We start from the raw sequence: 25,566 nt of genomic DNA on the forward strand, positions 1-25,566 counted from the left end.
CCTCGTTGGACCACTTTGGAAAACCGTGAATGTTGCGTTATCCTCACCTTGTCGGATGTTTTTATTTAATCTAAAAATAAATCCTCAACATTATGTTGAAATGTTCTCCTTAACATGATAAGTGATTTATTATTATTATTGCTGTAAAATACTGTTGTGGTTTTACTGTAATGTTAATGTCTCCTAATGTTGCTGTAAAATATTTTTCCTTTTTAAAAAGGCTTTGATTTTAAGGGATGGAAACAGAATCATCTGTATTTTTTTTTAAATACATTTTCACCATAAACACCCAGCTGTTTAATGCTCCAATGTTGCCGTGGGCCTCTGCTCCCTCTGATGACAGTTCTTTGACGTTAAGGTGCTACACATGGGATTGTTTAGGGTTTTTGCGTTGTAATTTCAGAATCTTTATTATTCCACAATTACTGCAGATATATTAGTGTTACTAATGTTGTCATTGTCTGGAATAGTAACCTATTGATTTCTCCCACCGGAGTGGAATCTGTCAAAATGGGAATGCTGTTCTGGCTTTGGAAATCACTCGTAGAATCTTTGCAACCAGGAAATGATTCATTGTCTGTTCAATTTTAGTTTGAGAGAAAACAAGCCCTGAGTCGTGTAGGGAATCATTTCACCGTCTCTAAATAGCAACAAAAACAAACAGTTTGAAGCTGTGTTTTTTTTTTGATCACCAGCTTCTAACATCTGTTAAAAAATAAAAATGTAAATGCTATTGAAAATATTCCACAGCGATTTAGATGGTACAATGCTGCGCTTGAAATGTGAAGAAATGAGTTCAGCAACATTTGAAGGTAAAACCATTCTGATCTGTTGCATCAGAATCATTTGCTTTTTAACTCATCAATCCACACAATACCCCATAGTGACATCACAATACCCCATAGTGACATCACAATACCCCATAGTGACATCACAATACCCCATAGTGACATCACAATACCCCATAGTGACATCACAATACCCCATAGTGACATCACAATACCCCATAGTGACATCACAATACCCCATAGTGACATCACAATACCCCATAGTGACAAACCGAAAACAAGTTTCTAGAAATGTTCATATGTATTAAATAAAATACAGATGCCTTATTTGCATTCAGACCCTTTGCTATGAGACTGGAGCTTGAGCTCAGGTGCATCCTGTTTCCATTGATCATCCTTGTTGTTTCTACAAATTGATTGGAGTTCACCTGTGGTAAATTCAATTATTTGGACATGTTTTGGAAAGGCACACACCTGTCTATATAAGATCCCACAGTTGACAGTGCATGTCAGCAAAAACTAAGCCATGACGTCGAAGGAATTGTCCGTAGAGCTCAGAGACAGGATTGTGTCGAGGCACAGATCTGGGGAAGGGTACCAACACATTTCTGCAATATTCAAGGTCCCCAAGAACACAGTGGCCTCCATCATTCTGCAGCATTGAAGGTCCCCAAGAACACAGTGGCCTCCATCATTCTTAAATTTAAGAAGTTTGGAACCATCCAGACTCTTCCTAGAGCTGGCGGCCCGGCCAAACTGAGCAATCGGGGGAGAAGGGCCTTGGTCAGGGAGGTGACCAAGAACCCGATGGTCTCTCTGAAAGAGCTCTAGTGTTCCTCTGTGGAGATGGGAGAATCTTCCAGAAGGAAAACAATCTCTGCATAACTCCACCAATCAGGCCTTTATGGTAGAATGGCCAGACGGAAGCCACTCCTCAGTGGGGATGTTTTTCAGCATCAGAGACTAGTCAGGATCGAGGGAAAGATGAACGGAGCAAAGTACAGGGAGATCTTTGATGAAAACCTGCTCCAGAGCACTCAGGACCTCAGACTGGGGTGACGATTCACCATCCAACAGGGCAACGACCCTAAACACACAGCTGAGACAACGCAGGAGTGGCTTCGGGACAAGTCTCAATGTCCTTGAGTGGCCCAGTCAGAACCTGATCGAACATCTCTGGAGAGAACTGAAAATAGCTGTGCAGCAAAGCTCCCCATCCAACCTGACAGAGCTTGAGAGGATCTGCAGAGAAGGTTTTTTTTGCTTTGTCATATAGTGTGTAGATTGTTGAAAAAGGCCATGGCTCTGAGTACTTTCCGAATGTCCTGTTTTGCTTATAATGTGAATAAATCGTTCAGCTACGTTTTAAGATAAACGTTCTGATCTGTAGTATCAGACACTAAATGTAGCCTAGGCCTGCTGGTTGTATGAATTAGGGATCCGTCGTCTCACAACTGTCCCAGAGTCTGTTTGAGAATAGGCAGTTTCTTTCTCAACGAGCTGACCAATAGAATAGGTTCACTTTTCTACTCTGGCAGATGGTAGATTTACATTGGCTAGTGATTTTTGCTGTTCGTTACTCATCTTGTTGGCTGGAGAAAAGTGAGTGTGGGCACTTATTCTAACGTGTTCAAAGTGCATCATCATCATCGTTTAAGAAGGAGGATCTTGTTGCGTCCTTGACTTGAATGTTCTGTTTAATATAGATTAGCATATTCGAAAGGTGACCTGTCATTCTGAGCACCATTGGACGACCTAATCCGCTTACTCACCCAATGCATCATGGGTACATTTTAAAATGCTGCTGGACATAATGTCCGGCAGACACATTTTCCTGACGGAAACCTTGGGACAGCAGAGTGTGGTGTGTTGTGTTGCACTTAAAAAGGTCTTTGAGGAAACGATTAGGAAATTATTTTACATTTAATGTCACGCATTAACTTCGACAGCCCTAATAATTATTAGTCCTCTCCTGCAGGTGTCCGTGTATTTATAGAGAAGAAGGCCCAGCTCACTCTGCTGGGGACAGAGATGGACTTCGTGGAGTCCAAGCTGTCCAGTGAGTTTGTCTTCAACAACCCCAACATCAAGGGCACCTGTGGCTGTGGAGAGAGCTTCAACATCTGAGAGGGCTTCCTGCTGAGGCCTGGTCTCCCTACACAGCCAAACGTCATCCTCACACCCAGACTCGCCACCCACAAACCCCCACTCACACACACCTCCCAACCCTCTCACTCATACACACACACACACACACACACACCTCCCAACCCTCTCTATCTCACACACACACACACATACCTCCCAACCCTCTCACACACACACCTCCCAACCCTCACCTCCCAACCCTCTCACACACACACCTCCCAACCCTCTCTCACACACACACCCTTTACCTGGAGGCCTGTGAGTGAAGTGAATAAAGGCCTGATAAACACAACGTGAGAGAAGGAGTGAGACGTGAGAGAAGGCCTGATAAACACAACGTGAGACGTGAGAGGAGGAGTGAGACGTGAGAGGAGGAGTGAGACGTGAGAGGAGGAGTGAGACGTGAGAGGAGGAGGAGTGAGACGTGAGAGAGGAGGAGTGAGACGTGAGAGAGGAGGAGTGAGACGTGAGAGAGGAGGAGTGAGAAAGAGAGGAGGAGTGAGAGAGGAGTGAGACAGACGTGAGAGAAGGAGTGAGACAGACATGGATGTTTCTGTGCTGCTACAGAACAGGTCTTGTGATGGTGTACTGTAGGGCTAATATAATCTATCTAAACACTGGGCTGTGACATGCTGAGCCCCCTAAAACTACATCTACCATGAATCTGAACACTGGGCTGTGACATGCTGAGCCCCCTAAAACTACATCTACCATGAATCTAAACACTGGGCTGTGACATGCTGAGCCCCCTAAAACTACATCTACCATGAATCTAAACACTGGGCTGTGACATGCTGAGCCCCCTAAAACTACATCTACCATGAATCTGAACACTGGGCTGTGACATGCTGAGCCCCCTAAAACTACATCTACCATGAATCTGAACACTGGGCTGTGAAATGCTGAGCCCCCTAAAACTACATCTACCATGAATCTAAACACTGTGACACGCCGAGCCCCTTGAAAACCTTGTTACATAGACATGCATGTGGTTCTGATAGTAACCATAGACACAGTACCTGAGAGACTTGGAGCTGCCAAAGTAAAGGAAACACCAATATATATATAGTGTCTCAATAGGGCGTTGGGCCTCCACCAATCAGAACAGCTTCAGTCCATCTTGGCATGAATTCTACAAGTGTCTGGAACTCTATTGGAGGGATGAGACGCCATTCTTCCACGAGAAATTCCATCATTTGGTGTTCAATTGGGTTGAGATCTGGAGTCTGAGACGGCCATGGCATATGGTTTACATCGTTTTCATGCTCATCAGACCATTCAGTGACCACTGCCATCCACAGGGCATGAAACTAATGGCCCACCCAAAATGTATATACGTGACCCTAAGCATGATGGGATGTTAATTACTGAATTTAACTGAGGAACCACGCCTGTGTGGAAGCACCTGCTTTCAATATACTTTGTTTCCCTAATTTACTCCAGTGTTCCCATTATTTTAGTAGTTACCTGTAGGTTGAATAGAGTCACATAAAGACAAGGACTTGTTGGGCGTGTTTGATGGGTAATGCTAAAGTCAGCGACTGTAGACGAGTCGAGGAAGCAGTATGACATTGTTTCCTGAGAGAGAAATGGAGGTCTGTGACCGCCTCAATAGTGCTGCCCATGCTATCTCAATTTTAAAGTAGTCCATTTTATTAATTGGCTGGGGCCTCCCAAGTGGCGCAACGGTGCCAAGAGTGTGCAAAGCTGTCATCAAGGCCAAGGGTGGCTATTTTGAAGAATCTCAAATATTAAAATATATTCCGATTTGTTTTAACACTTATGTTTGGTTACTACGTGATTCCATATGTGTTATTTCATAGTTTTGATGTCGTCACTATTATTCTACAATGTAGAAAATAGTAAAAATAAAATAAAACCCCTTGAATGAGTAGGTGTTCTAAGACTTTTGACCAGTGGTGTGTATATATGTGTGTGTGTATATAGACCTATAAAGAATGAACTGAGTGTACAAAACATTAGGAACACCTTCCTCATATTGAGCTGCACTTACTTTTGCCCCCAGAACAGCCTCAATTCATTGGGAAGGTGGACTCTACAAGGTGTGGAAAGCGTTCCACAGGGATGCTGGTCCATGTTGACTCCAATGCTTCCCACAGTTGTGTCAAGTTGTCTGGATGTCCTTCGGGTGGTGGACCATTCTTGATACACACAGGAAACTGTTGAGTGTGAAAAACCCAGAAGCGTTGCAGTTCTTGACACAAACAGGTGCGCCTGGCACGTACTACCATACCCTGTTCAAAGGCACTTCAATATTTTGTGTTGCCCATTCACCCTCTGAATGATTAAAAATCTTTCTTTAACCCATCTCCTCCCCCTCATCTACACTGATTTAGTGACATCAATAAGGGATCATAGCTTTCACCTGGTCAGTCTGTCATGGAAAGAGCAGGTGTACTTAATGTTTTGTACACTCAGTGTATAGCTATATGGGCTGTGTGCTGTGAATAATACAGATATGTAACTAGTGTACAGTTGGTGACTCGTCGAAGAGAATAAATATATTTTAAATCTGTGGTTACTCTCCTTGTCGTTTCCACTGTCTCTGTCTCAGTAAAACATGGTATGGATCATTAAGGGTTGTGAAGTGAATGATCATTTCTGTTGTGATGATTTATTTTTGAAGTTTTGGTTAGATTTCTATTGTGTAGTGAGTGATAGTGAAATTATTTCAGGATTGTGTAGTGACTGATAGTTAGCTATAATTTTTTTTTGTCCTCTGTAATTGTTAAAGTATCGGTCACTGTAATGTATCCACTAGTCTCGGTCGATGAATAGACTGACAGGAATCAACTGGCCCGTTTCTGATCCCAAAGGACGTCGTCACTTCAGGTCACTGTTACGTCAGAAAGGACGCTTCCTGTTGTAATTATGACATCACCTCCAGGACCGTTAGCAGAGTCAGTGGGTTTACTGTATGCGATGTTTTTAAATGTTCTGCCGAGTCACTACTGAGATGAATCATGGGAAACCGACGGAGGAAGAGAGTGCGAGAACACAGTGATTATTACGGGATTAAGGTAGGTAACCATGGAATTATGTCAATGTCATTTATTCAACTGGAAACTCGGGAAGATAAAAAAATATATATATTAAAAAATGAGGGCAAATCATCACGCGGCATGAAACAATTGTCAAGTTCCTGCTTGACTAGTTGAGCAGGTTTTGTAATTGCGTTAAACAATATTTGTGTGCCACGTCATCGACTGCAGTCGGGCATCCGCTTGCTATATCGTATCGTGTGGTTAGCTGATGTTATACAGGAGTTGTCAGATGTTGAGACAGTAAAACAGTCCAGGGTTTACGTGTTCCGTCCTCCTGGGGTGTAATTCAGCAGGGACCAAACATTGTTTTCCGTTGCAAAACGTTTCACTGAGGTTTCCACGAATGAAAACAACCCTGGGGTGTATTCATTAGTCAATTCCGTTGCCAAAACGTTTGGTCTGGTGCAAAACTTTTCCAATATAAACTGTTTACTTCAAATGGAAAATATTTTTCAATGAAAGCAACATGAGTTTCTAATGGAAACATTCGCGTTGGTCCCGCTTTGTTTCACATCGTTTGCTTCCGTTTGGTTCCTGGAGTAAACCGTATACCGTTTCTATTGCAAAACGTTTTGCAGAGGAGTCTAATGAATACACACCTGTTTCAGATCTCTGAGCTGCTGACCCAACTGGCTGTGAGAACCACACCCCCTAATGGGCCCCTCCCCCGTAACGTCAGCCTCCTCCCCTCCTTCACCCTCCCCGCAGTCCGAGAAACGACCGCCACCACCCGCTCCAAGGCCCAGCTCCCAGAATGCATCACGAAACTCTCAGACACCCAGTGTCGGAAGTGGTACCACCAGAGACCAGCCACGCCCTTCTCCGCCTCTACCCCCAACACAGCCCTTAACCCTAGGCCTGCCCCCAACACCCCGGGACACCCCACTGGTCCCGCCTCCACCAATAGCAGCCAACCAAAGAGCGAGAGACCCAGCCTGGTTTCCCCTGATTTGTTTTTCCTACCCTATCTTGCGGCATGGAGGACTGCGAAGAGCTGTGATTCGCTGTCCTTGGTGAGGGATCTGTTCCAGAAGGGTGAGGTATGTAATGTTGACGGGATTCTGTTATTGCTCCGTGTGAAACGTGTTGATTTATGCCCCGAGCCTGCCCCAGGTTAAGGTGACTCAAATTGGGTTTTGCTCCTAGCAGAACTCGGCTAGACGAAGGGAATGTCTGTGCCTCGCATCACTGAAAAACACCTTAGCGGCAATATTATTGTTTGTCCCTCTTGAGACGTCGTAGCAACAACATATCCAGGACACACTTCCTTAAAATAGTTTGAATGAGTCTAAGGTAAATCAAGACATTTTTAATAAATGTTTGATTTTGCAGAGGAGGTCTTCGTTGCGCAATTTTCCATCTACGATGTTTGGTGCCGTATTTCTCAAATTAAAACATGTGCATGAAAACTGGTGACTGGGAGGCAGTGGGAGTTTGACTGGGAGGCAGTGGGAGTTTGACTGGGAGGCAGTGGGAGTTTGACTGGGAGGCAGTGGGAGTTTGACTGGGAGGCAGTGGTAGTTTGACTGGGAGGCAGTGGTAGTTTGACTGGGAGGCAGTGGTAGTTTGACTGGGAGGCAGTGGGAGTTTGACTGGGTGGCAGTGGGAGTTTGACTGGGAGGCAGTGGGAGTTTGACTGGGAGGCAGTGGGAGTTTGACTGGGTGGCAGTGGGAGTTTGACTGGGAGGCAGTGGGAGTTTGACTGGGAGGCAGTGGGAGTTTGACTGGGAGGCAGTGGTAGTTTGACTGGGAGGCAGTGGTAGTTTGACTGGGAGGCAGTGGTAGTTTGACTGGGAGGCAGTGGTAGTTTGACTGGGAGGCAGTGGTAGTTTGACTGGGTGGCAGTGGTAGTTTGACTGGGAGGCAGTGGGAGTTTGACTGGGAGGCAGTGGGAGTTTGACTGGGAGGCAGTGGTAGTTTGACTGGGTGGCAGTGGTAGTTTGACTGGGAGGCAGTGGTAGTTTGACTGGGAGGCAGTGGTAGTTTGACTGGGTGGCAGTGGTAGTTTGACTGGGTGGCAGTGGTAGTTTGACTGGGAGGCAGTGGGAGTTTGACTGGGAGGCAGTGGTAGTTTGACTGGGAGGCAGTGGTAGTTTGACTGGGAGGCAGTGGTAGTTTGACTGGGAGGCAGTGGTAGTTTGACTGGGAGGCAGTGGTAGTTTGACTGGGAGGCAGTGGTAGTTTGACTGGGAGGCAGTGGTAGTTTGACTGGGTGGCAGTGGTAGTTTGACTGGGAGGCAGTGGGAGTTTGACTGGGAGGCAGTGGGAGTTTGACTGGGAGGCAGTGGTAGTTTGACTGGGAAGCAGTGGTAGTTTGACTGGGTGGCAGTGGTAGTTTGACTGGGAGGCAGTGGTAGTTTGACTGGGAAGCAGTGGTAGTTTGACTGGGAAGCAGTGGTAGTTTGACTGGGAGGCAGTGGTAGTTTGACTGGGAGGCAGTGGTAGTTTGACTGGGTGGCAGTGGTAGTTTGACTGGGTGGCAGTGGTAGTTTGACTGGGTGGCAGTGGTAGTTTGACTGGGAGGCAGTGGTAGTTTGACTGGGAGGCAGTGGTAGTTTGACTGGGAGGCAGTGGTAGTTTGACTGGGTGGCAGTGGTAGTTTGACTGGGAGGCAGTGGTAGTTTGACTGGGAGGCAGTGGTAGTTTGACTGGGTGGCAGTGGTAGTTTGACTGGGAGGCAGTGGTAGTTTGACTGGGAGGCAGTGGTAGTTTGACTGGGAGGCAGTGGGAGTTTGACTGGGAGGCAGTGGTAGTTTGACTGGGAGGCAGTGGTAGTTTGACTGGGTGGCAGTGGTAGTTTGACTGGGTGGCAGTGGTAGTTTGACTGGGAGGCAGTGGTAGTTTGACTGGGAGGCAGTGGTAGTTTGACTGGGAGGCAGTGGTAGTTTGACTGGGAGGCAGTGGTAGTTTGACTGGGAGGCAGTGGTAGTTTGACTGGGTGGCAGTGGTAGTTTGACTGGGAGGCAGTGGTAGTTTGACTGGGAGGCGGCAGTGGTAGTTTGACTGGGAGGCAGTGGTAGTTTGACTGGGAGGCAGTGGTAGTTTGACTGGGAGGCAGTGGTAGTTTGACTGGGAGGCAGGCACAGTGTCAGTTTGACTGGGAGGCAGGCACAGTGGTAGTTTGACTTGGAGGCAGGCACAGTGGTAGTTTGACTGGGAGGCAGGCACAGTGGTAGTTTGACTGGGAGGCAGGCACAGTGTCAGTTTGACTGGGAGGCAGGCACAGTGTCAGTTTGACTGGGAGGCAGGCACAGTGTCAGTTTGACTGGGGGAGGCAGTGTCAGTTTGACTGGGAGGCAGTGGTAGTTTGACTGGGAGGCAGTGGTAGTTTGACTGGGAGGCAGTGGTAGTTTGACTGGGAGGCAGTGGTAGTTTGACTGGGTGGCAGTGGTAGTTTGACTGGGAGGCAGTGGTAGTTTGACTGGGAGGCAGTGGTAGTTTGACTGGGAGGCAGGCACAGTGTCAGTTTGACTGGGAGGCAGGCACAGTGTCAGTTTGACTGGGAGGCAGGCACAGTGTCAGTTTGACTGGGAGGCAGGCACAGTGGTAGTTTGACTTGGAGGCAGGCACAGTGGTAGTTTGACTGGGAGGCAGGCACAGTGGTAGTTTGACTGGGAGGCAGGCACAGTGTCAGTTTGACTGGGAGGCAGGCACAGTGTCAGTTTGACTGGGAGGCAGGCACAGTGTCAGTTTGACTGGGAGGCAGTGGTAGTTTGACTGGGAGGCAGTGGTAGTTTGACTGGGAGGCAGTGGTAGTTTGACTGGGAGGCAGTGGTAGTTTGACTGGGAGGCAGTGGTAGTTTGACTGGGAGGCAGTGGTAGTTTGACTGGGAGGCAGTGGTAGTTTGACTGGGAGGCAGTGGTAGTTTGACTGGGAGGCAGGCACAGTGTCAGTTTGACTGGGAGGCAGGCACAGTGTCAGTTTGACTGGGAGGCAGGCACAGTGTCAGTTTGACTGGGAGGCAGGCACAGTGGTAGTTTGACTGGGAGGCAGGCACAGTGGTAGTTTGACTGGGAGGCAGGCACAGTGGTAGTTTGACTGGGAGGCAGGCACAGTGTCAGTTTGACTGGGAGGCAGGCACAGTGTCAGTTTGACTGGGAGGCAGTGGTAGTTTGACTGGGAGGCAGTGGTAGTTTGACTGGGAGGCAGTGGTAGTTTGACTGGGAGGCAGTGGTAGTTTGACTGGGAGGCAGTGGTAGTTTGACTGGGAGGCAGTGGTAGTTTGACTGGGAGGCAGTGGTAGTTTGACTGGGTGGCAGTGGTAGTTTGACTGGGAGGCAGTGGTAGTTTGACTGGGAGGCAGTGGTAGTTTGACTGGGAGGCAGGCACAGTGTCAGTTTGACTGGGAGGCAGGCACAGTGTCAGTTTGACTGGGAGGCAGGCACAGTGTCAGTTTGACTGGGAGGCAGGCACAGTGTCAGTTTGACTGGGAGGCAGGCACAGTGGTAGTTTGACTTGGAGGCAGGCACAGTGGTAGTTTGACTTGGAGGCAGGCACAGTGGTAGTTTGACTGGGAGGCAGGCACAGTGTCAGTTTGACTGGGAGGCAGGCACAGTGGTAGTTTGACTGGGAGGCAGGCACAGTGTCAGTTTGACTGGGAGGCAGGCACAGTGTCAGTTTGACTGGGAGGCAGGCACAGTGTCAGTTTGACTGGGAGGCAGGCACAGTGTCAGTTTGACTGGGAGGCAGGCACAGTGTCAGTTTGACTGGGAGGCAGGCACAGTGTCAGTTTGACTGGGAGGCAGGCACAGTGTCAGTTTGACTGGGAGGCAGGCACAGTGGTAGTTTGACTTGGAGGCAGGCACAGTGGTAGTTTGACTGGGAGGCAGGCACAGTGTCAGTTTGACTGGGAGGCAGGCACAGTGGTAGTTTGACTTGGAGGCAGGCACAGTGGTAGTTTGACTGGGAGGCAGGCACAGTGTCAGTTTGACTGGGAGGCAGGCACAGTGTCAGTTTGACTGGGAGGCAGGCACAGTGTCAGTTTGACTGGGAGGCAGGCACAGTGTCAGTTTGACTGGGAGGCAGGCACAGTGGTAGTTTGACTTGGAGGCAGGCACAGTGGTAGTTTGACTGGGAGGCAGGCACAGTGTCAGTTTGACTGGGAGGCAGGCACAGTGTCAGTTTGACTGGGAGGCAGGCACAGTGTCAGTTTGACTGGGAGGCAGGCACAGTGGTAGTTTGACTTGGAGGCAGGCACAGTGTCAGTTTGACTGGGAGGCAGGCACAGTGGTAGTTTGACTGGGAGGCAGGCACAGTGTCAGTTTGACTGGGAGGCAGGCACAGTGGTAGTTTGACTGGGAGGCAGGCACAGTGGTAGTTTGACTGGGAGGCAGGCACAGTGTCAGTTTGACTGGGAGGCAGGCACAGTGTCAGTTTGACTGGGAGGCAGTGGTAGTTTGACTGGGAGGCAGTGGTAGTTTGACTGGGAGGCAGGCACAGTGTCAGTTTGACTGGGAGGCAGTGGTAGTTTGACTGGGAGGCAGGCACAGTGGTAGTTTGACTGGGAGGCAGGCACAGTGGTAGTTTGACTGGGAGGCAGGCACAGTGTCAGTTTGACTGGGAGGCAGGCACAGTGTCAGTTTGACTGGGAGGCAGTGGTAGTTTGACTGGGAGGCAGGCACAGTGTCAGTTTGACTGGGAGGCAGTGGTAGTTTGACTGGGAGGCAGTGGTAGTTTGACTGGGAGGCAGGCACAGTGTCAGTTTGACTGGGAGGCAGTGGTAGTTTGACTGGGAGGCAGGCACAGTGGTAGTTTGACTTGGAGGCAGGCACAGTGGTAGTTTGACTGGGAGGCAGGCACAGTGTCAGTTTGACTGGGAGGCAGGCACAGTGTCAGTTTGACTGGGAGGCAGTGGTAGTTTGACTGGGAGGTTTTAAAAATGATTTGCCAGTAGATTGTCAACTTGATCCATGATGATGCTAGCTAAGACTTTGAAAGTATAAAAGTTGACATGATCAGTCCAATCAAAGCTCCTGTAGATATAACGTGATTTGATGTCATTCTATCTGTGACCAATGACCTTGAGCGTTCTTGGATGGGCACTTCTAATGTAAGTCTATGGCAGCACCCAATGGGGCTTGAATTTTTAGAAGCTCTACCCTTAGGCATGGCAGTGACGTAGTGTCCCCATGAGTGACAGAACACTGAGCCAATCACGGCGCAACTAGAGAACATTACCAACCCCTACACTCTGTATTTTTCACTGGCTGCGATCTTACTCAAGAAAGCAATACCCTGTTTGTATGGAGGCTTTATTAACTAAATACATTTATATATTTTTTTATATTGTTTCCCCCCCCCACAAAAATGTATTTTGTTTTTATTTAGCGAACAATGTCGGGCTCACAACTGAATGACGGGTCGCCAATGAGCAAGCGACAGGCTTCAGCATTGATTAAGGCCCCAGGCCTTCCACTGGTTAGTGTTGATTAAGGCCCCAGGCCTTCCACTGGTTAGTGTTGATTAAGGCCCCAGGCCTTCCTCTGGTTAGTGTTGATTAAGGCCCCAGGCCTTCCTCTGGTTAGTGTTGATTAAGGCCCCAGGCCTTCCGCTGGTTAGTGTTGATTAAGGCCCCAGGCCTTCCACTGGTTAGTTCTGATTAAGGCCCCAGGCCTTCCACTGGTTATTAAGGCCCCAGGCCTTCCTCTGGTTAGTGTTGATTAAGGCCCCAGGCCTTCCTCTGGTTAGTGTTGATTAAGGCCCCAGGCCTTCCGCTGGTTAGTGTTGATTAAGGCCCCAGGCCTTCCACTGGTTAGTGTTGATTAAGGCCCCAGGCCTTCCACTGGTTAGTGTTGATTAAGGCCCCAGGCCTTCCTCTGGTTAGTGTTGATTAAGGCCCCAGGCCTTCCACTGGTTAGTGTTGATTAAGGCCCCAGGCATTCTTCTGGTTAGTGTTGATTAAGGCCCCGGGCCTTTCCCGCGTGGAGCCAGGTGCCCCGTTTTGGCTGATCTGAGAAGCAGATTACTGTTCTATTTGAGAAGCAGATTACTGTTCTATTTGAGAAGCAGATTACTGTTCTATTTGAGAAGCAGATTACTGTTCTATTTGAGAAGCAGATTACTGTTCTATTTGAGAAGCAGATTACTTTTCTATTTGAGAAGCAGATTACTATTCTATTTGAGAAGCAGATTACTGTTCTATTTGAGAAGCAGATTACTGTTCTATTTGAGATGCAGATTACTATTCTATTTGAGAAGCAGATTACTTTTCTATTTGAGAAGCAGATTACCGTTCTATTTGAGAAGCAGATTACTATTCTATTTGAGAAGCAGATTACTGTTCTATTTGAGAAGCAGATTACTGTTCTATTTGAGAAGCAGATTACTTTTCTATTTGAGAAGCAGATTACTGTTCTATTTGAGAAGCAGATTACTATTCTATTTGAGAAGCAGATTTACTATTTGAGAAGCAGTTCTATTTGAGAAGCAGATTACTATTCTATTTGAGAAGCAGATTACTGTTCTATTTGAGAAGCAGATTACTATTCTATTTGAGAAGCAGATTACTATTCTATTTGAGAAGCAGATTATTCTATTTGAGAAGCAGATTACTATTTGTTCTATTTGAGAAGCAGATTACTGTTCTATTTGAGAAGCAGATTACTGTTCTATTTGAGAAGCAGATTCTATTTGAGAAGCAGATTACTATTCTATTTGAGAAGCAGATTACTGTTCTATTTGAGAAGCAGATTACTGTTCTATTTGAGAAGCAGATTACTATTCTATTTGAGAAGCAGATTACTTTTCTATTTGAGAAGCAGATTACTGTTCTATTTGAGAAGCAGATTACTATTCTATTTGAGAAGCAGATTACTGTTCTATTTGAGAAGCAGATTACTGTTCTATTTGAGAAGCAGATTACTTTTCTATTTGAGAAGCAGATTACTGTTCTATTTGAGCAGATTACTGTTCTATTTGATTACTATTCTATTTGAGAAGCAGATTACTGTTCTATTTGAGAAGCAGATTACTATTCTATTTGAGAAGCAGATTACTGTTCTATTTGAGAAGCAGATTACAGATGTTCTATTTGAGAAGCAGATTACTATTCTATTTGAGAAGCAGATTACTTTTCTATTTGAGAAGCAGATTACTGTTCTATTTGAGAAGCAGATTACTATTCTATTTGAGAAGCAGATTACTGTTCTATTTGAGAAGCAGATTACTGTTCTATTTGAGAAGCAGATTACTTTTCTATTTATTTGAGAAGCAGATTACTGTTCTATTTGAGAAGCAGATTACTTTTCTATTTGAGAAGCAGATTACCGTTCTATTTGAGAAGCAGATTACTATTCTATTTGAGAAGCAGATTTACTATTTGAGAAGCAGTTCTATTTGAGAAGCAGATTACTGTTCTATTTGAGAAGCAGATTACTGTTCTATTTGAGAAGCAGATTACTGTTCTATTTGAGAAGCAGATTACTATTCTATTTGAGAAGCAGATTACTGTTCTATTTGAGAAGCAGATTACTATTCTATTTGAGAAGCAGATTACTGTTCTATTTGAGAAGCAGATTACTATTCTATTTGAGAAGCAGATTACTATTCTATTTGAGAAGCAGATTACTGTTCTATTTGAGAAGCAGATTACAGATTATTCTATTTGAGAAGCAGATTACTGTTCTATTTGAGAAGCAGATTACTATTCTATTTGAGAAGCAGATTACTATTCTATTTCTATTTGAGAAGCAGATTACTGTTCTATTTGTACTGTTCTATTTGAGAAGCAGATTACTATTCTATTTGAGAAGCAGATTACTGTTCTATTTGAGAAGCAGATTACTGTTCTATTTGAGAAGCAGATTACTATTCTATTTGAGAAGCAGATTACTATTCTATTTGAGATGCAGATTACTATTCTATTTGAGAAGCAGATTACTGTTCTATTTGAGAAGCAGTTCTATTTGAGAAGCAGATTACTATTCTATTTGAGAAGCAGATTACTATTCTATTTGAGAAGCAGATTACTGTTCTATTTGAGAAGCAGATTACTATTCTATTTGAGAAGCAGATTACTGTTCTATTTGAGAAGCAGATTACTATTCTATTTGAGAAGCAGATTACTGTTCTATTTGAGAAGCAGATTACTATTCTATTTGAGAAGCAGATTACTGTTCTATTTGAGAAGCAGATTACTATTCTATTTGAGAAGCAGATTACTATTCTATTTGAGAAGCAGATTACTGTTCTATTTGAGAAGCAGATTACTATTCTATTTGAGAAGCAGATTACTGTTCTATTTGAGAAGCAGATTACTGTTCTATTTGAGAAGCAGATTACTGTTCTATTTGAGAAGCAGATTTAGCAGATTATTCTATTTGAGAAGCAGATTACTATTCTATTTGAGAAGCAGATTACTATTCTATTTGAGAAGCAGATTACTATTCTATTTGAGAAGCAGATTACTATTCTATTTGAGAAGCAGATTACTATTCTATTTGAGAAGCAGATTACTATTTCTATTTGAGAAGCAGATTACTGTTCTATTTGAGAAGCAGATTACTGTTCTATTTGAGAAGCAGATTACTGTTCTATTTGAGAAGCAGATTACTGTTCTATTTGAGAAGCAGATTACTGTTCTATTTGAGAAGCAGATTACTGTTCTATTTGAGAAGCAGATTACTGTTCTATTTGAGAAGCAGATTACTGTTCTATTTGAGAAGCAGATTCTATTTGAGAAGCAGATTACTATTCTATTTGAGAAGCAGATTACTGTTCTATTTGAGAAGCAGATTTGTTCTATTTGAGAAGCAGTTCTATTTGAGAAGCAGATTTGTTCTATTTGAGAAGCAGTTCTATTTGAGAAGCAGATTACTGTTCTATTTGAGAAGCAGATTACTGTTCTATTTGAGAAGCAGATTACTATTCTATTTGAGAAGCAGATTACTGTTCTATTTGAGAAGCAGATTACTGTTCTATTTGAGAAGCAGATTACTATTCTATTTGAGAAGCAGATTACTATTCTATTTGAGAAGCAGATTACTATTCTATTTGAGAAGCAGATTACTATTCTATTTGAGAAGCAGATTACTATTCTATTTGAGAAGCAGATTACTATTCTATTTGAGAAGCAGATTACTATTCTATTTGAGAAGCAGATTACTATTCTATTTGAGAAGCAGATTACTATTCTATTTGAGAAGCAGATTACTGTTCTATTTGAGAAGCAGATTACTGTTCTATTTGAGAAGCAGATTACTATTCTATTTGAGAAGCAGATTACTGTTCTATTTGAGAAGCAGATTACTGTTCTATTTGAGAAGCAGATTACTATTCTATTTGAGAAGCAGATTACTGTTCTATTTGAAGCAGATTACTATTCAGATTACTGTTCTATTTGAGAAGCAGATTACTATTCTATTTGAGAAGCAGATTACTGTTCTATTTGAGAAGCAGATTACTATTCTATTTGAGAAGCAGATTACTGTTCTATTTGAGAAGCAGATTACTGTTCTATTTGAGAAGCAGATTACTGTTCTATGCTCCTCCTTCGTCGCTTTTTCCTGATCAAGTCATATGGGCTAAAACCTGGTACCCTTAACTCCCTCGCTGTCTCCGGTAGGACCAACCTTCAACTTTTTAAATTCTCAAATAAATCCTATCAATCAATTCAGGTGTGTCCAGACATCCTGGGGTTGAAGGAGTGGTCGAACCAGAGACCTGCAGCCTGGATCAAGGATACAACAGTAGCAGCACAACGCATGGCGATAGAACCTGGTAAGCCCAACATGGTACCATGTGTTTTCCCCTGGGGTGAAAATGCTGCTGTTTGGAAAGTGTATTTCCTGAAATTTTACAGACATTATAGCACCGCATACAGTATCTAAATGACATGTTCACAGTTCCATAAGGTGCAGTTTTAGTTTTTTTAAAATAATTTTGTTTAAAATGCTTGCATGTGTTACTTGATGTGGAATAGAGTTCCATGTAGTCATGTCTCTATGTAGTACTGTGTTTCCTAGAGTCTGTTCTGGATTTGGGGACTGTGAAGAGACCTCTTGTGGCATGTCTTGTGGGATATGCATGGGTGTCTGAGCTGTGTACTAGTCGTTTGAACAGACACCTCAGTGCATTCAACGAGAGAGAGAGAGAGAGAGAGACAGAGAGAGAGAGAGAGAGAGAGAGAGAGAGAGAGAGAGAGAGAGAGAGAGAGAGAGAGAGAGAGAGAGAGAGAGAGAGAGAGAGAGAGAGAACAGACTAGCCCCCCGACACATAAATACTGGATGCTGGGACAGGAGGGGTCAGGAGACACTGTGGCCCCATCCGATGATACCCCTGGACAGGAACAAACAGGCAGGTTATAACCCCACCCACTTGGCCAAAGCACAGCCCCCACACCACTAGATGGATAACTTCAACCACCAACTTACCATCCTGAGACAAGGCAGAGTATAGCCCACAAAGATCTCCGCCACGGCACAACCCAAGGTGGGGTGCCAACCCAGACAGGAAGATCACGTCAGTGACTCAACCCACTCAAGTGACGCACCCCTCCTAGGGACGGTATGGAAGAGCACCAGTAAGCCAGTGACTCAGCCCCTGTAATAGGGTTAGAGGCAAAGAATCCCAGTGGAGAGGAACCGGCCAGGCAGAGACAGCAAGGGCGGTTCGTTGCTCCAGAGACTTTCCGTTCACCTTCACACTCCTGGGCCAGACTACACTCAATCATATGACCCACTGAAGATATGAGTCTTCAGTAAAGACTTAAAGGTTGAGACCGAGTCTGCGTCTCTCACATGGGTAGGCAGACTATACCATAAAATTGGAGCTCTATAGGAGAAAGCCCTGACTCCAGCTGTTTGCTTACAAATTCTAAGGACAATTAGGAGGCCTGCGTCTTGTGACCGTAGCGTACGTGTAGGTATGTACGGCAGGACCAAATCGGAAAGATAGGGAGGAGCAAGCTCATGTAATGCTTTGTAGGTTAGCAGTAAAACCTTGAGATCAGCCCTTGCCTTAAAAGGAAGCCAGTGTAGGGAGGCTAGCACTGGAGTAATATGATCAATTTGTTTGGTTCTAGTCAGGGTTTTAGCAGCCATATTTAGCACTAACTGAAGTTTATTTAGTGCTTTATCCGGGTAGCAGGAAAGTAGAGCATTGCGGTAGTCTAACCTAGAAGTAACAAAAGCATGGATTAATTTTTCTGCATCATTTATGGACAGAAAGCTTCTGATTTTTGCAATGTTATGCAGATGGGAAAAAGCTGTCCTTGAAACAGTCTCGATATGTTCGTCAAAAGAGAGATCAGGGTCGAAAGTAACGCCGAGGTCCTTCAGTTATTTGAGACGACTGTATAACCATCAAGATCAATTGTTAGATTCAACAGAAGATCTCTTTGTTTCTTGGGAACTAGAACAAGTATCTCTGTTTTGTCCGAGTTTAAAAATAGAACGTTTGCAGCCATCCACTTCCTTATGTCTGAAACACACGCGTCTAGCGAGGGCAATTTGGGACTTCACCATGTTTTAGATCTAACTTCAGACGGGTTGGTTGTTTAGCAACACAAACTATAGACGGGTCAGTTGTTAAGCAACACAACCTACAGACGGGTCGGTTGTTTAAAACCTCTTGGAACTACCCATCCCGGATCCTGGAGAATTGTCATCAACTACACTAATTAGCATAGCGCAACGGTCAAAAAATATTACTAGAAAATATTCATAATCATGACATCACAGCTTAGCCTTTTGTTGAATCACCCAGTCTTCTCAGATTTTGAAATTATGCTTTACAGCCAAAGCAAGACAAGCATTTGTGTAAGTTTATCGATAGCCTAGCATAGCATTATGTCCAGCTAGCAGCAGGAACCTTGGTCACGAAAATCAGAAAAGCAATCAAATTAACCGTTTAACTTTGATGATCTTTGGATGTTTTCACTGACGACACTCCCAGTTAGAATGTTCCTTTTGTTCCATAAAGACTATTTTTATACCCAAAATACCTCCGTTTGTTTGTCACGTTATGTTCAGAAATCCACCGGAAATAGCGGTCACGACACCCCCGAAAAAAATTACAAATTATATCCATAATATCGACAGAAACATGGCAAACGTTTTTTTATAATCAATCCTCAAGGTGTTTTTCAAATATCTATTCGATAATATATCAACCGGGACAATTAGCTTTTCAGTAGGAGCGAGAGGAAAAATGACTACCTCTGTCTTTTACGCAAGAATCACTCTGAGAGCCTTCAGCTGGCCACTTACACAATGTAGTCGTTTACTCTCATTCTTCAACATAAAGGCGTGAAACTACGTCACAATGCTGTAGACACCTTAGGGAAGACGTAGAAAAAGGAATCTGGTTGATATCCCTTTCAGTGGCCAATAGGGGTGAATAGGAACACAACGGTTTCAAAACATGAGTCACTTCCCAATTGGATTTTTCTTAGGCTTTCGCCTGCAATGTCAGTTCTGTTACACTCACAGACAATATTTTGACAGTTTTGGAAACTTTAGAGTGTTTTCTAACCTAAGCTGTCAATTATATAAAATTATATATATATATATATATATATATATATATATATATATATATATATATATATATATATATGTATATATATGTATATGTATATGTATATATATGTATATATATATATATGTATATATGTATATGTGTGTGTATTATGTCAGGCGATAAACCTGAGGAAAATCAAACCAGGAAGTGCTGTTTTTCCTGAAAGCTTTCTGTTCCATTGGATGCCTTGCCTCCATTTAAAGGGATATCAACCAGACATAGTTTTAGGCTTTTATTTTGAAAAATGAGCTAGAAAGATAACATCACGTCAGTAGATAGCTGGGTGTTCGCAGAGTTTTGCTGGCGCAACAGAGTGGGGCAGCCATTGTCTCTCCCTCTCCTATTGAAAAAGCGACAGTCCCGGTTGATATATTATCGATGATATATTTTTAAAACAACCTGAGGATTGATTATAAAAAAACGTTTGACATGTTTCTGTGGGCATTACGGATACTACTTGGAATTTTCGTCTGCGATGTCGTGACCGCTGGAGCCTGTGGATTTCTGAACATAATGCGCCAAACAAATGGAGGTATTTTGGATATAAAAATAATCTTTATGGAACAAAAAGAACATTTATTGTGTAACTGGGAGTCTCGTGAGCGAAGGTGAATGCACCAATTTGTAAGTCGCTCTGGATAAGAGCGTCTGCTAAATGACTTAAATGTAAATGTAAACATCCGAAGATCATCAAAGGTAAGCGATTTAATCTATTGCTTTTCTGACTTTTGTGACCAATCTACTTGGCTGCTAGTGTTTGTAATATTTTGTCTGCTGAGAGAGATGTTCTTACATAAACGCTTGTTATGCTTTTGCCGAAAACCTGTATTGAAATCTGACACGCCAGGTGGATTAAAAACAAGCTAAACTGTGTTTTGCTATATTGCACATGTAATTTCATGAAAATTAAATATTTTTAGTAATTTAATTTGAATTTGGCGCGCTGCAATTCAGAGGATGTTGATGAAAATGATCCCGCTAAAGGAATGGGTGCGTCAAGAAGTTAATCCGTGTTGAATTCAGTCTGTAACACAGCAAAATGTGGAATAAGTCAAGGGGTGTGAAATACATTCTGAAGACACTGTATGAATGTCAGTCAACCAACCAACCAATCAATGTACTGTGTTCCAGGTGTGAATAGCGTGCATTACTTTGAGGACCTGAGGGACCTGCAGAGGAAGTTGTTCAGGGGGATCCTGTGGATGTCCAGCAGGGGTCGCGACCTTTGAGCTGGGTGAACATGACAACCTCTCCAGGACTTTATACACCATCAGCCTCAAACGCACCTCCCACAACACCTCCCTCCTCTGCTCCCCCACCACCACGCTTCCCTCCTTTGCTCCCCCCACACCTCCCTACCTGAAAGACATTTAATAAAAATATTATGTAAATGTCCTAAAGCGCAAATATACATATATACATACATATATTAAAATAAACATTTTCTCATTTAAATATAAAATTTTCTCATTTAAATACAACATTATCTTATTTAAATATAACATTTTCTGATTGAAATATAACATTATCTGATTTAAATATACATATATCTGATGAAATTGCTTTAGAAAGGGGCACAAGACAGGGATGTCCTCTCTCCCCTCTTCTGTTTGCACTGGTAATTGAACCACTTGCAGAAAGAATTAGACAGGACCCACACAAACAGTTATTGGAGGAGTGTTAGAACATAACGAACAAAATTACAGTTAACAAAAATGGCCGCGTAAACCAGTATAAACTCATGTATAGAATGTATTATACCAGGGACAAAATTCACAACATCTACAGCATAACGGCAAAGTTATGTCTCAAGTGTAAGCATTATTTTCACTCTGTCGTTTTAGGTTAGTATTGCGGAGTAACTACAATGTCATTGATCCATCCACAGTTTTCTCCTATCACAGCCAATAAACTCTGTAACTATTTTAAAGTCACCATTGGCCTCATGGTAAACTCGCTGAGTGGTTTCCTTAGGAAGGATGCCTTTATCTTTATAGTGACTGGGTGTATTGATACACCATTGTCATGACGTTGGCCTGTGGGTAAGGTTTACCCTCGACCTGCATGGCAAGCAGTACCGGAGTGCCAAGTCTAGGACAAAAAGGCTTCTCGACAGTTTTTACCCCCAAGCCATAAGACTCCTGACTATTTGCATTGTGTGCCTGCCCCCAACCCCTCTTTTACGCTGCTGCTACTCTCGACTCATCTTATACAGTGGGGCAAAAAAGTATTTAGTCAGCCACCAATTGTGCAAGTTCTCCCACTTAAAATGATGAGAGGCCTGTAATTTTCATCATAGGTACACTTCAACTATGACAGACAAAATGAGAAAAAAAATCCAGAAAATCACATTGTAGGATTTTTAATGAATTTATTGTCATATATGCATAGTCACTTTAACTACTTGAATATAGGGGGCGCTATTTTAATTTTTGGATGAAAAACATTCCTGTTTTAAACTAGATATTTTGTCATAAAAAGATGCTCGACTATGCATATAATTGACCGCTTTGGAAAGAAAACACTCTGACGTTTCCAAAACTACAAAGATATTGTCTGTGAGTGCCACAGAACTGATGTTACAGAAAAAACCCAGATAAAAATCCAATCAGGAAGTGAAACCGCCTCATGCCAATGACTCCTTATATGGCTGTGAATGGGCCACGAATGAGCTTAGGCTTTCTGTCGCTTCCCCAAGGTGTCGACAGCATTGTGACGTATTTGTAGGCATGTCATTGGAAGATTGACCATAAGAAACTACATCTACCAGGTGGTCGCTTGGTGTCCTCTGTCGCAATTATTGCGTAATCTCCAGCTGCAGTATTTTTCCGTTTGCTTCTGATGAGAAGCCAACTGCCACCACTGATAGATTATCGAATAGATATGAACACCTTGAGGATTGATTCTAAACAACGTTTGCCATGTTTCTGAATACAACACCTGTTGTATTCAGCATTTCACTGTGAGGTCTACTACACCTGTTGTATTCAGCATTTCACTGTGTGGTCTACTACACCTGTTGTATTCAGCATTTCACTGTGAGGTCTACTACACCTGTTGTATTCAGCATTTCACTGTAAGGTCTACTACACCTGTTGTATTCAACATTTCACTGTAAGGTCTACTACACCTGTTGTATTCAGCATTTCACTGTAAGGTCTACTACACCTGTTGTATTCAGCATTTCACTGTAAGGTCTACTACACCTGTTGTATTCAGCATTTCACTGTAAGGTCTACTACACCTGTTGTATTCAGCATTTCACTGTGAGGTCTACTACACCTGTTGTATTCAGCATTTCACTGTAAGGTCTACTACACCTGTTGTATTCAGCATTTCACTGTAAGGTCTACTACACCTGTTGTATTCAGCATTTCACTGTGAGGTCTACTACACCTGTTGTATTCAGCATTTCACTGTGAGGTCTACTACACCTGTTGTATTCAGCGTTTCACTGTAAGGTCTACTACACCTGTTGTATTCAGCATTTCACTGTAAGGTCTACTACACCTGTTGTATTCAGCATTTCACTGTGAGGTCTACTACACCTGTTGTATTCAGAATTTCACTGTAAGGTCTACTACACCTGTTGTATTCAGCATTTCACTGTAAGGTCTACTACACCTGTTGTATTCAGCATTTCACTGTGAGGTCTACTACACCTGTTGTATTCAGCATTTCACTGTGTGGTCTACTACACCTGTTGTATTCAGCATTTCACTGTGAGGTCTACTACACCTGTTGTATTCAGCATTTCACTGTAAGGTCTACTACACCTGTTGTATTCAACATTTCACTGTAAGGTCTACTACACCTGTTGTATTCAGCATTTCACTGTAAGGTCTACTACACCTGTTGTATTCAGCATTTCACTGTAAGGTCTACTACACCTGTTGTATTCAGCATTTCACTGTAAGGTCTACTACACCTGTTGTATTCAGCATTTCACTGTGAGGTCTACTACACCTGTTGTATTCAGCATTTCACTGTAAGGTCTACTACACCTGTTGTATTCAGCATTTCACTGTAAGGTCTACTACACCTGTTGTATTCAGCATTTCACTGTGAGGTCTACTACACCTGTTGTATTCAGCATTTCACTGTGAGGTCTACTACACCTGTTGTATTCAGCGTTTCACTGTAAGGTCTACTACACCTGTTGTATTCAGCATTTCACTGTAAGGTCTACTACACCTGTTGTATTCAGCATTTCACTGTGAGGTCTACTACACCTGTTGTATTCAGAATTTCACTGTAAGGTCTACTACACCTGTTGTATTCAGCATTTCACTGTAAGGTCTACTACACCTGTTGTATTCAGCATTTCACTGTGAGGTCTACTACACCTTTTGTATTCGGCGCACGTGACAAATAAACTTGGATTTGATTTGACCCTCTCACCCTTTACCATTTACCCTCTAAACTCTACCCACTACCCTTTACCCACTACCACCCACCCTTTACCCACTACCCTTTACCAGCTTCCCTTCACCCGCTTCTCTTTACCCACAACCCTCTGCCCACTACCGTTTAACCACTACCCTTTAAACTCAACCCTTTACCCGGTACCATCTACACATTACCCTCTACCATTTACCCACCTCCCTTTACCCGAATCCCTCTACCATTTACCCACCTCCCTTTACCCGAATCCCTCTACCATATACCCACCTCCCTTTACCCGAATCCCTCTACCATTTACCCACCTCCATTTACCCGAATCCCTCTACCATCTACCCACCTCCCTTTACCCGAATCCCTCTACCATCTACCCACCTCCCTTTACCCGAATCCCTCTACCATCTACCCACCTCCCTTTACCCGAATCCCTCTACCATATACCCACCTCCCTTTACCCACATTACCCGATACCCTCTACCAGTTACCCGCTACCCTCTTACTATTGTTTACCTTCCTCCTGCTACCCGCTTCCCTCTACCCTTTACCTGCTACCCGCTACAGCAACCCTTTATCCACTGCACTTCACCCTCCACTTATCCTGATTGGGTCAGACCACCCACATCTCGTCACCCCGACGGAGCCTATACGAGCTGGACCAGAAGGGCCCATTGCTGTCCATACATCCTTGGGTTGGGCTGTGCAAGGTCCAGCCCATCTACTTCTCTCCACCCAAGCTGTACAGTCACAGCAAGTCCTCTTCACCAGAAGCAATCCAGATGCAGCAATTAACCTCCTTCGGAATGTTGAGATGCTCTGGAAGATGGACACCTTCTCCAACCGGAAGCTACAGGAGGTCACTCGCTCGAAACATAACTCCTATGCATTAGACCTCCTGGAGAAGAGCACCACCACCACTGAAATGGATGGCGTTCGCAGGTATGCGACCCCACTGCTACGGGTGCCCAACCATCCTCCTCTGGCAACCACGATACGGGCTGTACTCCTATTACTGCGTGGAACGGAGCGACGCCTGCTGAAGAATCCTGAGCTTGCAGAAGTTCATAACCGAGAGATTCATAACCTTGTGAAGGCAGGCTACGTCACTGAAGTGACAGCTCATGAAGAGGGAAACACACTCTGTGAATCCTGGTATCTCCCTCACCATGTTATCCAACAACATAGTGGGAAGTATAGACTTGTCTTCAACTGTACATTCCAAGCTGCTGGTCAAAGCCTGAATGACTGTCTACTTCCCGGACCAACCTTCCTTGCTCGGTGTCCTTCTCCGGTTCCGGCAGCACTCTACAGCCATCAGTGGAGACATCAAAGCCATGTTTCATCAGATTCGTTTACTGCCTTCCGACACCACACTGCTCCGGTTCATATGGCGAAATATGGAACGAGATGCAGAGCCCACAATCTATGAATGGCAGGTACTCCCATTCGCACCACCTGCAGTCCTTGCTGTGCCATATACGCTCTGCAGAGACACGCACGGGAGCATCCAGACAGTGACCCAGAAGTATTGGATTCAGTGGAAAATGCCTTCTGTGTGGATAACTGCTTACAGAGCATCCCATCCACGGCTGAAGTGAAAGCACTCTTTCATAGAGTACGTACAGTGGGCGAGTAACAGAGCAGAGGT

At 44.0% G+C, this 25,566-nt stretch overlaps 1 protein-coding gene across 1 annotated transcript; it reads left to right on the forward strand.

Moving 5' to 3' along the window:
• The first annotated feature begins 5,832 nt into the window (after nucleotides 1-5,832).
• LOC124035332 lies at nucleotides 5,833-21,706 on the forward strand. The gene is made up of 4 exons (XM_046348806.1): nucleotides 5,833-5,977; nucleotides 6,610-7,041; nucleotides 16,616-16,718; nucleotides 20,652-21,706. The coding sequence occupies exons 1-4, from the start codon at nucleotides 5,921-5,923 to the stop codon at nucleotides 20,747-20,749; spliced, it is 690 nt and encodes a 229-aa protein (XP_046204762.1). The 5' UTR covers nucleotides 5,833-5,920; the 3' UTR covers nucleotides 20,750-21,706.
• Nucleotides 21,707-25,566: the final 3,860 nt, after the last annotated feature.

This window comes from Oncorhynchus gorbuscha, linkage group LG05, assembly GCF_021184085.1.
Source record: "Oncorhynchus gorbuscha isolate QuinsamMale2020 ecotype Even-year linkage group LG05, OgorEven_v1.0, whole genome shotgun sequence".
NCBI classification, from domain to species: domain Eukaryota; kingdom Metazoa; phylum Chordata; class Actinopteri; order Salmoniformes; family Salmonidae; genus Oncorhynchus; species Oncorhynchus gorbuscha.